Below are 15,834 nucleotides of genomic sequence, written 5' to 3'. Positions count from 1 at the left end.
CCCAACTCCAGTATCAAAATTGGCAATCTTTTGGTGCATGGGACACCGCCCAACCAACTGAGCCACACTGGTAGTTTTTCACATTATTTATTTCTACCAGCTCCAGAAAGTATTTGTCATCTCTTTCCTATTTAAAAAAATCTTAGGTTTGCCAACCTCAGGATTTAATATTCTAACTTTTTCTATTTAATAGTTTTACCAATTCTATTTAGTCTGCATATGAAAATGCTGGCTTATTGGACATGGTTTAGTGGTCTTTGTGGTAATACCTCAGGATATCTTCTTAGTCATCTCAAGGAGTGCCCCTAATATTTCAAATTTAATACTAAAAATGACTCAAAATTCATATTAATCAAAAAAATAAGCCATTTCTGCTCATGGCCGAATAACTCAATTGGTTTGAGTGTCTTCTGGATATGCCAAAGGTACAGGTTCAATCCCCAGGTAAGGGCACATATAAGAATCAGCCAATCCTATATAATAAAAGGGTAATATGCAAATTGACCCTAATAGTGGAACGACCAGGAACGACCTGTCACTATAATGCGCACTGACCACCAGGGGGCAGACGCTCAACACAGGAGCTGTCCCCTGGTGGTCAGTGCGCTCTCACAGGGGGAGTGCCGCTCAGCCAGAAGCCAGGCTCATGGCTGGCGAGCGCAGTGGTGGTGGCAGGAGCCTCTCCCGCCTCCACTGTAGGCGGATGGTAAGGAGTGAGGGGTCCTGGAATGCAAGAGCCCTGGACTGCAAGAGGGATGTCTGACTGCCGGCTTAGGCCTGATGCTCAGGGCCTACGAGAGGGCGCAGGCCTGGCTGAGGGGACCCCCACCCCCCGCCACCGCCCCAGTGCATGAATTTCATGCACCAGGCCTCTAGTAAATGAATAAATAAGTGTAACAACAAAGAGATTTCTCTCTCTCTCCTTCCCCACCTTCTCCCTTCTTCTCTCTCTCTCTCAAAGTCAATAAATTTTAATAAAAGCCATTTCCAATTAAATAAACTTTGGGGAAAATGGAAAGCATAATTTCTTAAACTGTAGTCAATTACCAATCCAAAAGATACAGACCTCTGTACCTGTCTGTAGCAAAGCAAGAAAAGGTGGAATCTAAGCTGCTTTGATTCATCTCAAAAACAGTCAAGTAACTTACAGGTGGTGGGGGAGGAAGAGTTAGAAAATATATTTTTCTTGATGGCTGGGATGGTAAAATACATTTTGAGAGTTTAACTGAAAAGCAAAGAAATTATCTGATAAACTGTAATGGCTTTTGTGGGAAAATATATACACACTTAAAAACAGGACAAAGGACAGAATAACATTTGATAAAGAAACAAATAGATTCTGTTATCAGCCTATTTATGGGACTGCAAACTAGTTATTTTCAAATGAGTGAAACATGCCATTTTGATGCACCGCCAGGATTTGATGTTCAAAAGCTATAATATAACCAGAATATAACTTTAGAAATTTGTCTAAAGGCATTCTAGAATTTGTCTAGGTGTTTAGTTTCAGGTGATAAAAATCTTGAAAGTGTCTTGCTTCTTTCTTACTTCAGAATTCTGCATCTTCTGTAGCATATTTTAAAAATAGATATATGTTTGGAATTACTAATACCAAGTTAAGAAATAAAGAATAAGAAGCAAAGATACTTCTCTCCATCTGAGAAATGCTTCAGAGGCTCACAAGGATGTTCAACCAATGATTAAAAAAAGAAAGAAAGAAAAAAGACATAGACTTTGATAGTTCAGAAAACAAAAATAATTAGTATGAATTCTAGGCAGCGGAATTTAATTCAACACATTTTCCTTCCTTTCAGAGGTTTCTTTTCTGAAAATGAATGCTTTTAAACAACAACAGCAGTTTCCATGCATCCTTCCTTATATTTTCAAAAATTTCCTTGCTTTTCAACAAAATTTTGTAAATATGAGATGCTAAAGTTTCTTTAAATTTCAGACTGTAGTGGTAGAAACTACCAAAAATAAAGAACAGTTACTGAGTGTCTATTCTACACGTAGCACATAATGCCTTCAAACTACCATTTGAGACAGGCATTAATTTCTCCTTTTACAAATAGAAACTTGGTATTCAGATAACTTGAAAGCAATTTCTTCAAGGTTATAAAATAAAAAGAAGCTGAGGCCAGATAAAATCCATCATCTGCTTATCTGGAAGTCTGTGCTTTTTCTACATCAACCCTTTAGATGGTGATAGGTCCTTAAACAACAAAACCAATTAAAAATAAATTTGACCAACAAAAACATAATTGAAAGAATAAACTATGTTTTAAATTCAATATATTAAACAAGATATTTTATGAGTAAACCAAGATACATAATACATATTAGCATTAAAATAAAAAGAAAATGGTCTTTGACATTAAGTTAGGTTGTAATTGGCTCTATGTGTGATCTTCAGCAAGTTCCTGAGTATCTCTGAGTCTGAATTTCTTTATTTGTAAGAAGAGTATATTAGTTATCATAGATTTATGTGACCAAGACTAAACATTGAGATGACAAAGGATAGTGTCTACAAATCCTCACCTGGTAAGTCCTGCACTTCTAACAGAGTGACACTGAGTCTGTAAAGGATGCTAACAAATATATTACAAATGTTTCAATTTTTCACAAATTACTAAGGAGAAAAACACAATTGCCTATAATCCCTACCCAGTGCTTCAAAATTTCCTTAACTGTTATATCTTAGTAAAAATCTGATATAGATGAAAAACAGCTAGTGTACAAAGAACAAAGACTAGAGTTGGTGGTTAGAGAAGGGGAGGGGAGATTCAGGAATCCTAAAGGAAAACACCCACAAAGTCAAAACACTGCCATGCCTTTGGAAAGACTCGCAAGTAACCTTACTAATCACAAATGCCTCTATTATCTATTGGCCATAAGCATACTTTAGGCCTTTATCTAGGGTAGATTGCCATGAGTGTTTATCCCCTTTCATATCTTGACTGGTTTTATGTATTCCCTAATCCTCTTTTGAAGTGGAAGAATGGATCTGCTATAGGAAAAGTACAAAGGTTGTACTTGGTACAGAATCCAGTAATGCTGTACTTCTAGATGTGGCTTGAGCACATGTTTATTTTTTCACATCTCTATGCCCTTTTCACATGTATGGTCCGTTTTCCTTCTTCTCTAACATGCATTGCTATTCATCTTTCCAGACACAGCTCAAATGTCAACTCCTGAGGCCACTAGTACTTCCCAAAGCAGGGTTAGTTCTACCTAACCATGTTTCCAGAGCACTTGGTATACACCTTTACTTGCCTCATTGCAATGTAATTAATTCACTGACTGCTTGTTTCTCATACTAGATAGTAACTTCCCTGAAGGGTGTATGTTTGCATTTTCAATGACTAAGCATCATTCTACTGTTTTTGCTATAAAGGTCTACCTTATTCAATACTTCAACCTGTCTAGAGAAGCAAGTAGAAAATTAAATGTGCTTAAGAACATCATTTCTTCATCAGTAGGAAGAAAATGATCCCCACATGACTTAAAAAAAAAAAAATCCTCACCCGAGTATATGTTTAAATTAAAGGTTTTTTTAGAGAGGAAGGGGGGGGGGGAGAGAGAGAGAGAGAGAGAGAGAGAGAGAGAGAGAGAGAGAGAGAGAAACATCTATGTAAGAGAGAAACATTGATTAGCTGCCTCACGTATGCACCCCAACCAGGGATCGAATCCACAACCTTTTGGTGTATAGGATTATACTCCAATCAACGGAGCCACCCAGCCTGGGTGAATTTCTGGTTATGTATTGAGCATATCAGTTTTAAAACCTTTAGTAATTAGCATTTTCTGAAAGGAACTTCAGATTTCCCACTCTAAGCTTCCTAAGGGATAACTTTATGATTGGTCATACAACCAACCAATCAATAACTGAGCCAGTTGATTTAAGCAGACATCAATCTCCTAATTTTACATACTGCTTTAATGATGTCAACACCCCTTTATTGGACCTTCATCCACAGAGAGAAGTTACCATTCAGTTGTTCTGCAGAGAGGAATAGAGGAACTGAGGTCTGTATTTATAATACCTAAATAACATAATACCATGGCTTACAAAAAGAAAAGGCCTCTAACCAATGCTCTATCGTCAGATTATGTAGCTTATCAATGCCTTGCATGTAGTAAGTTACCCTGCCTATTATTTATTTTTTATGAGTGGTACTAACTGTTAGGTCTGATCAAATAATCGAAGCAATACCCTCTCCCCTGGGAAACTGACCTTTAGATCATTTCCCAATCGACATTCCCTTTCACTTAAACCACATTCCATTTGCTAAGACCAGTAACTTTCCCTTCTGGACTTGCCCAGGATCCTCTGTCATCTTAACACACTTGGCTTTTCCACGCAGGACCTAACAAAGCACCTTATCTTTCATTTAATACTGCCTGGCCACAATATAAATTAGACAATGATTCACATTGGCCTGAGAATGGAACTTGCGATTTTAACATTCTCTGGGACTTAGACAATTTCTGTCACCAAAATGGAAAATGCTCAGAGATCTCCTAACACTAACTCTTTCACAGTGTCTTTAGTAAAGGTAACATGTATTTTACAGATTAAAGATAGAGTGAATAAACAGCAAACCTTAAAATCTGAGATGTTACTGTAAAGTTTCTAGTTTAGTTTGGGAAGTATAATATCTAAGTGATCATGCAACAAAATATACATAGCCCATGTTCATTTTTATACCCATTTAAAAAATAATCCACACAATTAAATTACATATATTTCAGGAAAAACATTCAAATAGAAAACCATGACTTTAAATCCCATTGTTTTAAAAATATATTTCTTTTAAAAACTTGAGATTTCAACATAGAATCCAATCTAAAATACACTTTCAATTAAGTAAAAGACATTTATTATTTATATATCCTAACGATAGCATTCAATATGTGTAAATACTATTTTCAGCATGATTTCAAAGTCGTATGATCAGGTTTGAAGTTGATGTTAAATACAGAACTAAAAATACTTAATTCTATTCTGTTCTGTAAAACTCTCAAATAAATCCCAAATAAGGTAGCTAGTAATACAATATATAAGTAGGCTTGACTTGTGAAATTTCCTAATGGTTCTCAAAGGAATCAAGGTTTTGTCAGAATTTCTCTGTCTCTGAGACAATATGGTGAATGCTGTTAAAATTAGGAATGCTAGTGACCTCCAGTATCTATTCTCCTTCCAGGCTGTTCTGTCCATTTTGTCCTTTTGGTTTAAAAATGAAAGAACTATGAAACACTAAAAATAAATTGTTTCTTAAAACTGATCTCACACTAAGAAGAAATAGATGAATTCTGTATGTACTAATGTGGTTTTTTTCCTTACCTGTGTAGTTCTATTAAATATTGGTATGTAATTTAACTTTTACTATTCTTATAGAATTATAACAATAAATTACAAGAAAATTGCCCAGTTACATGTTTTAGCAATTCTGTCAGTTTTAAATATGATTTCTGTTAATCTAGCAGAAATCATGTGTTCTATGGTTGAACCACCTATCGCTGCATAGTACACAACTGTTAAAATGTAAATTGCCCAACTATTTTTAGCTGCTGCTGAAAAAAAAATTTGTCTTCCGGAATAATGATTTGAGGCATTGTGTTCATTTTGTTTATCAAGCAGCTATTCAGCCTCTAGTGGGCCCAAGTGCTTACGCAAGCAAAAGCTTTTAAGCATGCCTGCAGCTGCAATCCAACCTTACAGGTAGGCTGCAGGTTCAGAGCGCAGCTGCCCTAGGCTGCATAAAACTCAGATCCATCTGGAACTGATTTTCAAAGAGGATTTCAAATTTGAGTTTTCATGTATCACATGGAAGAGAAGGCCGGGGAAGAACACAGGAAAGAAGGAAAGCAAACAACCAAAAGATGATATCTCTACTTCAGCCTCAATAAAATATGAAAAGCTCAAACCCATGCTGCTCCTTCTAGATTATGACTTGCCAAGCCGGATATTCCATTCTGCGTATACTTCGATGAGCGGTGACTCATCCAGCAGCACCTGCGCCCATGTGTTAAGTACTGCCAAATAAAAGCCCAACATCCATTTACACAACAAAGAGATGTACCCTACAAGGCTTTTGGATTGAGGCCGCACTCCCCATTTGCTCTAAGCAAAGGGAAAGGAAAACATATCTTCCCTCCTCACACCAGGGATTTTTAAATTGTAGGTGGATTTATGATGTAGGTTAATTTACAAATACTTTTACTCTTTAAAAGAATAAAGTATATTTAATAGCATAAACACCCCTACAGCATTAGATTATCATGACCATTAATAATTGTTCACCAAATCTTTCCAACCTCCTTCATGAACACTCTTAATTCTCAAAGGATACATTTTGGAGCAAAGAGGGATCAACAAACTAGTTGCTTGAAAGCTTTCCTGACGGTAGGCTGAAGTTAGGAAAGGCTTAATGAAGGCTTTAAAATCCACAAGGGCTTCACAATGAACATCTGACTTGGTGATTTATGCATATTAATAACCTCAGTCCTACTGAGGCAAGCTGAGCCGAACATGTCCTCCGAATCTTAATGTCTTTAGCTCCACTGGGATTATTACAAATGTAAATTTCTAAGATTCTCAGCTATTAATCTCTGTCTGTCCTCCTGTTCAGCAACATAATGACTAATTAAACATCAAAAGACCTGTACAGGAGATCTTCTTTGACAGCTACTGGCCTAGTCCTCTTCCCAAGAGGGGAATTCAAATGACAGGGACATGGAGTAAAAGCCTATGAGTAAGCTACAAATCATTGCAGAGAAATCTAAAAACCTAACATTAAATGCAGATTTATCTCAATCCATGGTTCCGTTAAGCAGCAAACTGATTATGTGAAGTGTTCTTAATGACACCAGTCGAATATATCCTTATAGACAGCAAATATTGAATATCCGAAATCATTTTGTTTACCACAAAGTCAAAAAAATGGGTACTTACAGAAGAAGGCAAACCAGGAGGCACCTTTCTGACTTTCTTTGCTTGCAAAGGATCTGCACATGGAAAACAGTATATTTCATCAGCATTTGTATTAGAAAAGATCAGACTTCAAATGAACAGGAAATAAATTTTCCTCCTACTGCCTCTCTTGTTTTCCAATATTTAGGAGTAAGCAAGAGAATATAGGGATGGGAGGCTCATTCTTCACAACTGGTTCCAGTGCAGAACAGGTCCTAATGAAGTGATATATTCTGAAATACATATCCCATAAATTTGGAAAGATGACGGCAAGCAAAGTGAAATAAGAAAGAAAACAAGAAACTAATAAGCATATGTGAGGAAAGGGAATTAATGTTTCTTAAGTACCAATTACTATGTCTGGGCTCTACACTAGGCACTTTGCATCATTTATCTCAGTTTCATTTGCAGAGGGGTATTCTGTGCAGGAGACGATTTTCATAATATAACTCCTTAACAGAGACATAAATTTAGTGTCCACATCACACGGAGAAACCAGTTTACTTTAACAATGTGTGGTTACAACTGCAACTTCAGCACCAATTACGGTACAATTTACCCTTGGATGTTTATATCTATTTCCAAGAAATAACTATATAGAGGAAGTATACTTATTTCTAAGACATAAATGATTTATTAGTAAAAATGAAAACATGAGTACTTTAATATGCCTACCCAGCCTTACTTGGTATTTAAATTTAAAAAAAAATATATTTAACTGATTTTTTTACAGAGAGGAAGGGAGAGGGATAGAGAGTTAGAAACATTGATGAGAGAGAAACATCAATCAGCTGCCTCCTGCACACCCCCTGCCGGGGATATGCCTGCAACCAAGGTACATGCCCTTGACCAGAATCGAACCTGGAACCCTTCAGTCCTCAGGCTGACGCTCTATCCACTGAGCTAAACCAGTTAGGGCTTGGTATTTTAATTTTACTATCTGTAAAATTTAAAACTTGTCCTTATTTATTGTAAAAAAACAAAAAGGTGGGTGATAAGTACAGCTTTCTAATATTTCACAAAAAATGGATCAAATTCAGGATTTTTCAGAGGGGTTCACTATTAAAAAGAGAGAAAGCAGAAGAAAGCTAATGTAAAATATAATTTATTTTTGAAAACTGTAAAAATGGGAATTAAACAAGCATGGTCTTTTCCTGGGTCACAGATGATATGAAAGACATGGAGTTAAGAAAGAATGAAACCCATTTAAATTCGGGGTGGGAATCTTTTTTTTTTTTTTTAATATATTTTATTGATTTTTTACAGAGAGGAAGGGAGAGGGATAGAGAGTTAGAAACATCAATCAGCTGCCTCCTGCACACTCCTTACTGGGTATGTGCCTGCAACCAAGGTACATGCCCTTGACTGGAATTGAACCTGGGACCCTTGAGTCCGCAGGCCGACGCTCTATCCACTGAGCCAAACTGGTGAGGGCGGGGTGGGAATCTTTACAGTAAATACCCCAGGAGGTTAGAAAGCACAACTTTATAAGTAGGATGTGGAAAAATTGTATACAATAAAAAGGGAAAAAAGCATTCATTGGCACCCAAGTCACTAACCCAACAGGCAGCCTAAATGTCCTTAAAACAAAGTGCCAAAAAGAAACATCTGGCTCGCTCTATATTTATAAAATTTACAGGCAAAATTTCCGTTTTTTTGTTTGAAGCTTTTCTAGAACCCAACTCTTCACAACTAACTAATACAGTATCTCTTGAGCAAAAGCCACTCTAAACAAAGGGAGTCCAATGTACTGCTCCTATTAGTTTGGAACCCATCATTCTATTACAGGGTAATTCTTAGAAGATATTGCTATTTAGTTTAGGGCTAAATAGAACATTTTCATTTATATTTTAATTTTATCATTAGTTGCCACAATACAACCACATACATAATGTGACATTTAAAATCATGACTTTGGAATTCCCACTTCTGTTTGGAAGGGTTCAAAGTGTCCTAGTTAAGAGAGGAAGCTGGCTGGATTAAAACTTCAGACTCATCATATAGCACAGTGATGGAGAACCTATGACACGCGTGTCAGCACTGACACACGTAGCCATTTCTGATGACACGCGGCCGCTGAGGCGGCCGCATGCCGAGAATGAAACATTTGCTGCTCCTGAGTATGAAACATTTGCGAAATAATGTTTTTTCCTCAAAGTGACTCACTATCCGAGTTATGCTCAGTTTTTTGGCAAAGCTTGACACACCAAGCTCAAAAGGTTGCCCATCACTGATATAGCAGCTGTGTGAGTGTGGGCAAGTCACTTCACCTCTTGAGCTTCATACCTAAGATGGAAAAGTGGGCTACACCTCCTGGAGTTACTGTAATAAAGATAATACATGAAACAGGGTCAGGGCAGTGCCTACAGAGAGTGGCACCATGAATTTTAGCCATTAGTATTAGGTTTACATTAAATCTGGCAAAATGGTTATAAATTGGATAGTTAGATACTTTTTTTTAACCTTGCAGATTCAAGGCCTCAAAAATTGGTTCAAAACTCAGAATTGTTCCTCTCTATGAAAATCTTTAGTAAAAGGCAAAAGATTAATGCGCTCTAAAGAGAAACCAGAGTATTTGTTAGATACTGTTTTGCAGAATGTTGACTGACTAAAGCAGTGATGGGCAACCTTTTGAGCTTGGTGTGTCAAACTTCGCCAAAAAACTGAGCATAACTCGGGTAGTGTGTCACTTTGAGGAAAAAACACTATTTCGCAAACGTTTCATCCTCAGGAGCAGCAAATGTTTCATCCTCGGCATGCGGCCGCCTCAGCAGCCGCGTGTCATCAGAAATGGCTACGCGTGTCAGTGCTGACACGCGTGTCATAGGTTCGCCATCATTGGCCTAAAGTATCTAAATAATTTAAGAAGATGCTGAGATTGGTGTAGATGATCTTTGAGGTCCTTTTAACTCTGAGATTTTATGAATAACAGCAATGCCAAGTAAGAGTGACTAAGACTAAGAAATAACAATGAAGAATCTATACTAATAAGAGGAATATGCAAATTGTCCAGGATGGCATCAAATAATGACTGTTCAACAGGCTGCGTCCCTGTCCCCTGCTCAGGCAGCTTCAAGGCCCCGGGTAGGTAGGATAGGATATGATAGGAGGGGATAAGAAAGGAGAGGAAGAGGAAGGCAAGCCTGCATGTAGACAGGACAAGAGGAGAAACAGAAATACAGAAAGGGAATAAGAAATGGAAAAGGGAATGGAAAAGGGAAGGAAATGCGGGGTTGCACACAGGAGAGGGTGGCGATCATGGGGGGGGGGGGGGGCGTGGCAGAGCAGCTGGGCCCAGAGAGGGGCAAGGCGCAGGTGGTGCACAACGGGGAGCCCTGTCCAGATGCGGGAGGAGGGTGGTGGCCCCCGGTGCGGGCCGTTGGGATAGAGGGGTAGACAGTCCGAGGCCTTCTAGGTGGAGGCTGCACAGGCCTTGGCCACCCTTGCTGGGCCGGGCGCCCTGCACTGGGAGGGAAGGCGCAGCGCAGCTTAGCTGGGGAGGAATTGGACACTAAGGAGGGTACCGCTTTCGTCCCCAAGGGCTGGACCCCAAAGACACTGGCCAGGGTTAGTTTGCTGACGTGTTAAGTGTACTTTGTTGACTAGAAGTTGAGGCATCCTAGGCAGGGAATGGGAGGAGGATGGCGGCGGGGAGGCTGGGGAAGGGGGGGCAGCGAAGGCCTGGCCAAGGCTGGGCCCTGGGCTGGGGGTTAACGCCCCCCGAACAAAAGCTTTAATATCAAAGTGCGTTCAGGTGGGGCTGGAAGCAGGTCCCAGAGAGGAGAGGGGAGGGTTTAGAAGAGAAACCAGTGAATATGGCAGGTGGCGAGGGGGGGTAATAATAGGGAAGGAGGGAGGCAGGGTCAGGCTCACAAGGGAAAGGCAAATGGGGAGGGTGAGAGTGGGAGGAGTAAGAAGGAGACAGACACGGGGAATGAAGGGAGAGAAGGGAGGCGGGAGGGAGGGAGTGGGGCCGCAGGAGGTTTGAAGGGAGGGATGGAAAGAAAGCAGGAAAGAGAAGGATGCTAAAATGGGGTGAGGCCAGGAAAATAGTTAAATAAAAAGAAGAAACAGACTGTGAGAATGAGGGGAGTTTAAAAGGAGGAGTTAGTAAGAAACTTAAGTACAGGGTGATTTTTTAAAAAAATGTAGTCCGACATCCCCTGAGGGCTCCCGGGCTGTGAAAGGGCACAGGCATGGCTGAGGCTCCCCCTCCCCCTACCCCCCCGCCCGCTGTCCTGCACGAATTCCGTGCACCTCGGGCCTCTAGTAGAATAATAATGATCCACTAAATGGTATGCATACAGAACATGAGTGGGCCTCCCTGGGCACTAAGTCTTGGCTATCTATATAGATAAAAGCCTAGGCGACCAAACGATCGGAATGACCAGAATGACCGGTCACTATGATGCACACTGACCACCAGGGGGCAGATGCTCAACACAGGAGCTGCCCCCTGGTGGTCAGTGCGCTCCCACAGCAGGAGCGCCATTCAGCTGACTGGCCCATCCCGGTGGCCCACCAGGCCGGTGGCAGCCACTCAGTCCCTCAGTAGTCCTGCAGGTCCAATCTCCAGAGAACGGGCCAGGCACCGACAGACCAGTGCCACCGGCATGATCCTGACAGTGTGGCCAGCCTCCTGGAAGTCGGCCTTGGGCACCGCAGCCACCTTCCCCTCCCTAGATGCTCATCAAGGAAGAAACAATATAAAAGCTGTCGCCAGGTGGCTCCTGACAACTGGCGTGAATGTCAGCAAGACGGATCCAGATCCCGGGCTGGCAAGGGCATCCCACCACCCGCCTGGAGGGCCGATCGTGTCCCAGCCCTCCCCACCCCCCCTGGGGACACCACCCATGCATGAATTCGTGCACCGGGCCTCTAGTATAAAATAAATTACTTAGCTTCCTCAATCTTGGTTCCTCATTTGTAACAAGAGGTTAATATCACAATCTCATAGAGTTTTTGTAAAAATGTAGTGTATATATATAGCATAGTACCTGAGATGGAAACAATAAACAGTATCTATCATAATGAAAATGAAAATGAGTAAGATATAAGTACTAATTTCTGAAAAATTTGTTTTTATGAAATCTATCCCCACCCTTTCTAGTTATTTCAATAGTTCATTTTATCCTTGAACTTTTAGTAATAGTATATTGGTCTATAGTAGTGTTTTTTGTTATAATCACTCATGTAACATACTAACAAATTCTTTTCTAGAGTGGCAATAACATATCTACACTCAAATGAACGTTCCTACCCTAACTCATTTGGTGGGAAACAAAAGTGGAGATGGAGAAGACACTTTACAATTAATTTTTTTCACAAATCACCCACAATACTGAGAGCTGGGCACATCTAACAGCTCTCTGCTGAACATGACAATCCATTATTGTGCCCTTTGTTACCCTCAAAGCATATTTTAGACCCAGAAACTAGGGCTATTTCACCAAAATATCAGTTTGACAGAGGTAGATATATAAATTGGAAGCAGACAACAAATATTTGTGGAATTGGAGGAAGTCAACAAATATTTGTGGAATAAATAACTATGACATACTTTTTTTGTTGTTGTTAATACTCACCTGAGGATATTTTTCCCCGTGATTTTTAGAGAGTGGATGGGAGGGAGAGGGAGAGAAAATCACTGATGTGAGAGAGACACATCTATTGGTTGCTTTCCCACATGCCCTCATTGGGGTTGGGGATCAAACCTGCAACCCAGGTACATGCTCTTGACCGAGAAAGAACTCAAGACCCGTCAGTGGGCAGGCCAATGCTCTAACCACTGAACTTAATGGCCAGGGCAGATATACTTTCTTTTGGTAGACTATCTATATCTATATCTATTTTTTGACAGACAACTGTTTAGTTTTTATTTCATAATCATAAACTTAACTCTGCAATCCAGCTAGACTGGGAAGGGGTAAAGAAATTATGGAACCCAATGAACTGTGGCAAGAACACAAAGATTATAGAACATTCCAAACAAATCGGGATGAAGGGGTGCTCTCCTGAGCTACAGAAGGAATGGTCTGATGGTTAAAATAAAACACAAGTCAAATTTATTAGAATTGTCCACAGTCAGCAATGGTGATCTTCTTGCTGGTGTTGCCATTCCTGGACCCAAAGCACTCCATGGCTGTCACAATATCCATGCCGTCTGTCACCTGGCTGAAGACCACATGCTTGCCACCCAACCACTCAGGCTTGGCAGTGGAGATGAAAAACTGGAACCGTTTGTGTTAGGTCCAGCATTTGCCATGGACAAGATGCCAGGACCTGTATGTTTTAGGATGAAGTTCTCATCCTCAACTTTCTCCCCATAGACGGACTTGCTGCACCTGTACCATTATGGCGTGTGAAGTCACCACCCTGGCACATAAATCCCGGAATAATTCCGTGAAAGCAGGAACCTTTATAACCAAATCCTTTCTCCCCAGTGCTCAGAGTACAGAAGTTTTCTGCTGTCTTTGGAACTTTGTCTGCAAACAGCTCGAAGGAGACACGGCCCAAGGGTTCGCCTTCAACAGCGATGTCGAAGAACACAGTGGGGTTCACCATGTCTGGTCACAGGCAGCTCCAGGGTGACGGCGTCTGCAAAGCCTAGACTATATATTTTTTTACAAGCTGGTCTACCTTAATATAAACATGCTTTACAAGTTCAATTTTCCTGAATAAAGGATTCTTTGGTAGGAATCACCAAAAATGCCACAAACAGCGATAAGGCGTCAGAATACACCCGAAACTTGCTGTTAAGTAGCAACACAAAATAGATTGGCTTGGATAGGTAATGTATAAAGAAAATGAGGGTTGAATGCTTAATAGGTACTGTCTTTTTTTTTTTTTTTGCCTTTTTAAATGTGGTTTGCGATTTTAAAATGTTTTTATTGATTACAGAGAAAGGAAGGGAGAGGGAGAGAGGGAGAGAAACATCAATGATGACAGAGAATCACTGATCGGCTGCCTCCTGGGATCGAGCCCATAACCCGGGCATGTGTCCTGACTGGAAAACAAAGAATGACCTCCTGGTTCATAGGTCGATGTTCAGCCACTGAGCCACAGTGGCCAGGCCTGTGTTTCCTTTTAAGGGGATGTTTTGGAACTAGACAGAGATGACAGTTGAACAGCATTGTGAATATACTAAATGCCACTGTACACTTTAATATGATTGTACACTTTAATATGATTAATTTTACATTTTTACTTTTACCTCATTTTAAGAAAATGTGGGGAGTAGAAGCAATTAATATGCAAAGAACATTGAACTTGGAGTCAGAAAATCTTAAATTTTATTCTGTGAAAATCACCTACTAATTATATGAATGTGTCCTCTTTTGAGCCTCAGTTTTATGTTAAATCTAGTATTGTATCCACTGCCTAGCAGGACTGTTGTATTATGAGATGAGAATGTATATAAAACCACTTTGTAAATTGTTCAGCATTATGTCAATTTTAGTAAAAAATATGAGCAGAAAAAAATATATGAGCAGACATGTTTATGAAGAAAAACTAGTTCCATTTTTAAGTTTTGTTTTTCATTATTTAGTCCCTCCTATACTGATGACCAAACAACAGTATTAAATTGTTTATTAATTATCTAATAGATGTATTATTTTATGTAAATAAGCCCCAATATCAACATGATACCCAAGAAATCAAATTTCTTAGCCAGAAGAGACTAAGGGTGGGGAGAAGCATTTGTAGGATGGGGTTTGTCTGTGAGACACTCACCAAGTGCTGCAGAGTCATGGAGTGGTCTTCTCCTGGAACTTGTGGCGGAGAATGAGTAGTATGGTGTCCCAGCTTTTCCTGAAGAAGACAGCTGTGCTGGGCTTCCAAGCCCTATATCTTGTCTCAGGAGACTAGACTATAAAACAAGGCCAAGGAAACAAGTTATGTTCCCACTGATAATGACCCAAACCTGAAAATTTCAATACTTCTAAATTATTTATAGTACCTTCAACAATGTCTTGAATTTAAGAAGCATCCAATAAGTACTTGAGTTCAATTAGACCATTGTTTAAGCATATATTTCTTTTCCCCCATCAGTGGGTGGCCCACTTTCTAATAACTATGTGGATCCATATAATCTTAAGGTTCAAAGACACTTTAGTTACTATGTGGCTCCACCCATTCATCATCAAGAATGTTAAAAAAAAAAAAAGCCACCTAGTCTTTGCTTGAATGCTTTCATGACCACATATACGTTAATTCTGTTCCTTTCCTATTCTCTTTCTGGATAGCTCTCATTGTTTGAAGACTACCAGTATTTTCAAGACTAGGCATTCCTTTGGTAGGAATCACCAAAAATTCCCATACTTAAACAGTGATTAGATAAGGTGTCATCTTCAACAGTGCTCCTGAAGGGTTTGAATATCCTCACTGTCCCTGACACAGATTCTGGATATATTTTCAGTTTATCAAAGTCTCTTGTAAAATGAAATGGAAGACAACATGTCAGATTACTGCAGAGTAGTTTTCAACACCACATTTGTGCTAGCTTAAATTGAAAGGTTAACAGTGATCACATCCTATTATTCTATTGCATATGCTGCAATTAAGTCACGTCCCTAGGTACACACGTGCTCCTGACCCTTAAGTCCACGCCGACACTCTAACCACTAAGGCAAACCGCCATAGCCTGTTTACTTATTTATTCATTTACTTATTTGTTAATCCTCACATGAGGATATTTTTCCCATTGCTTTTTGGAGAGTGAAAGGGGTGGGGGAAGACAGAGAAACATTGATGTAGAGACACACATGGCCTGGTTGCCTCCCACATGCGCCCCAACTGGGGGCAGGAAGGGAACCGCAACCCAGGTATATGCCCTTGACAGGGAATGGAATCCAAGACCC

The 15,834-nt window shown here is 39.9% G+C and overlaps 1 protein-coding gene and 1 pseudogene across 11 annotated transcripts in view; both read right to left on the bottom strand.

Moving 5' to 3' along the window:
* TCF12 (transcription factor 12) overlaps nt 1-15,834 on the bottom strand; it is a 374,687-nt gene that overhangs the window by 81,677 nt on the left and 277,176 nt on the right. For all 10 annotated transcript variants that reach the window (XM_079767779.1, XM_079767777.1, XM_079767781.1 and 7 more), the window contains 2 exons: nt 14,708-14,843; nt 6,956-7,008 (listed from right to left, as the gene is read on the bottom strand). In XM_079767779.1, the coding sequence (XP_079623905.1) occupies nt 6,956-7,008; nt 14,708-14,843 (189 nt within the window). The remainder of the gene's footprint in view (nt 1-6,955; nt 7,009-14,707; nt 14,844-15,834) is intronic.
* LOC307097712 (peptidyl-prolyl cis-trans isomerase A-like) lies at nt 12,925-13,932 on the bottom strand (annotated as a pseudogene). The gene has a single exon. The product of its transcript is annotated as a peptidyl-prolyl cis-trans isomerase A-like (transcript).

The sequence above is a fragment of the Cnephaeus nilssonii genome, assembly GCF_951640355.1.
Source record: "Cnephaeus nilssonii genome assembly, chromosome: 4".
Lineage (NCBI taxonomy): Eukaryota > Metazoa > Chordata > Mammalia > Chiroptera > Vespertilionidae > Cnephaeus > Cnephaeus nilssonii.
Note: the sequence above shows the minus strand (reverse complement) of the source record. Positions and strands in the feature narration are given on the sequence as shown.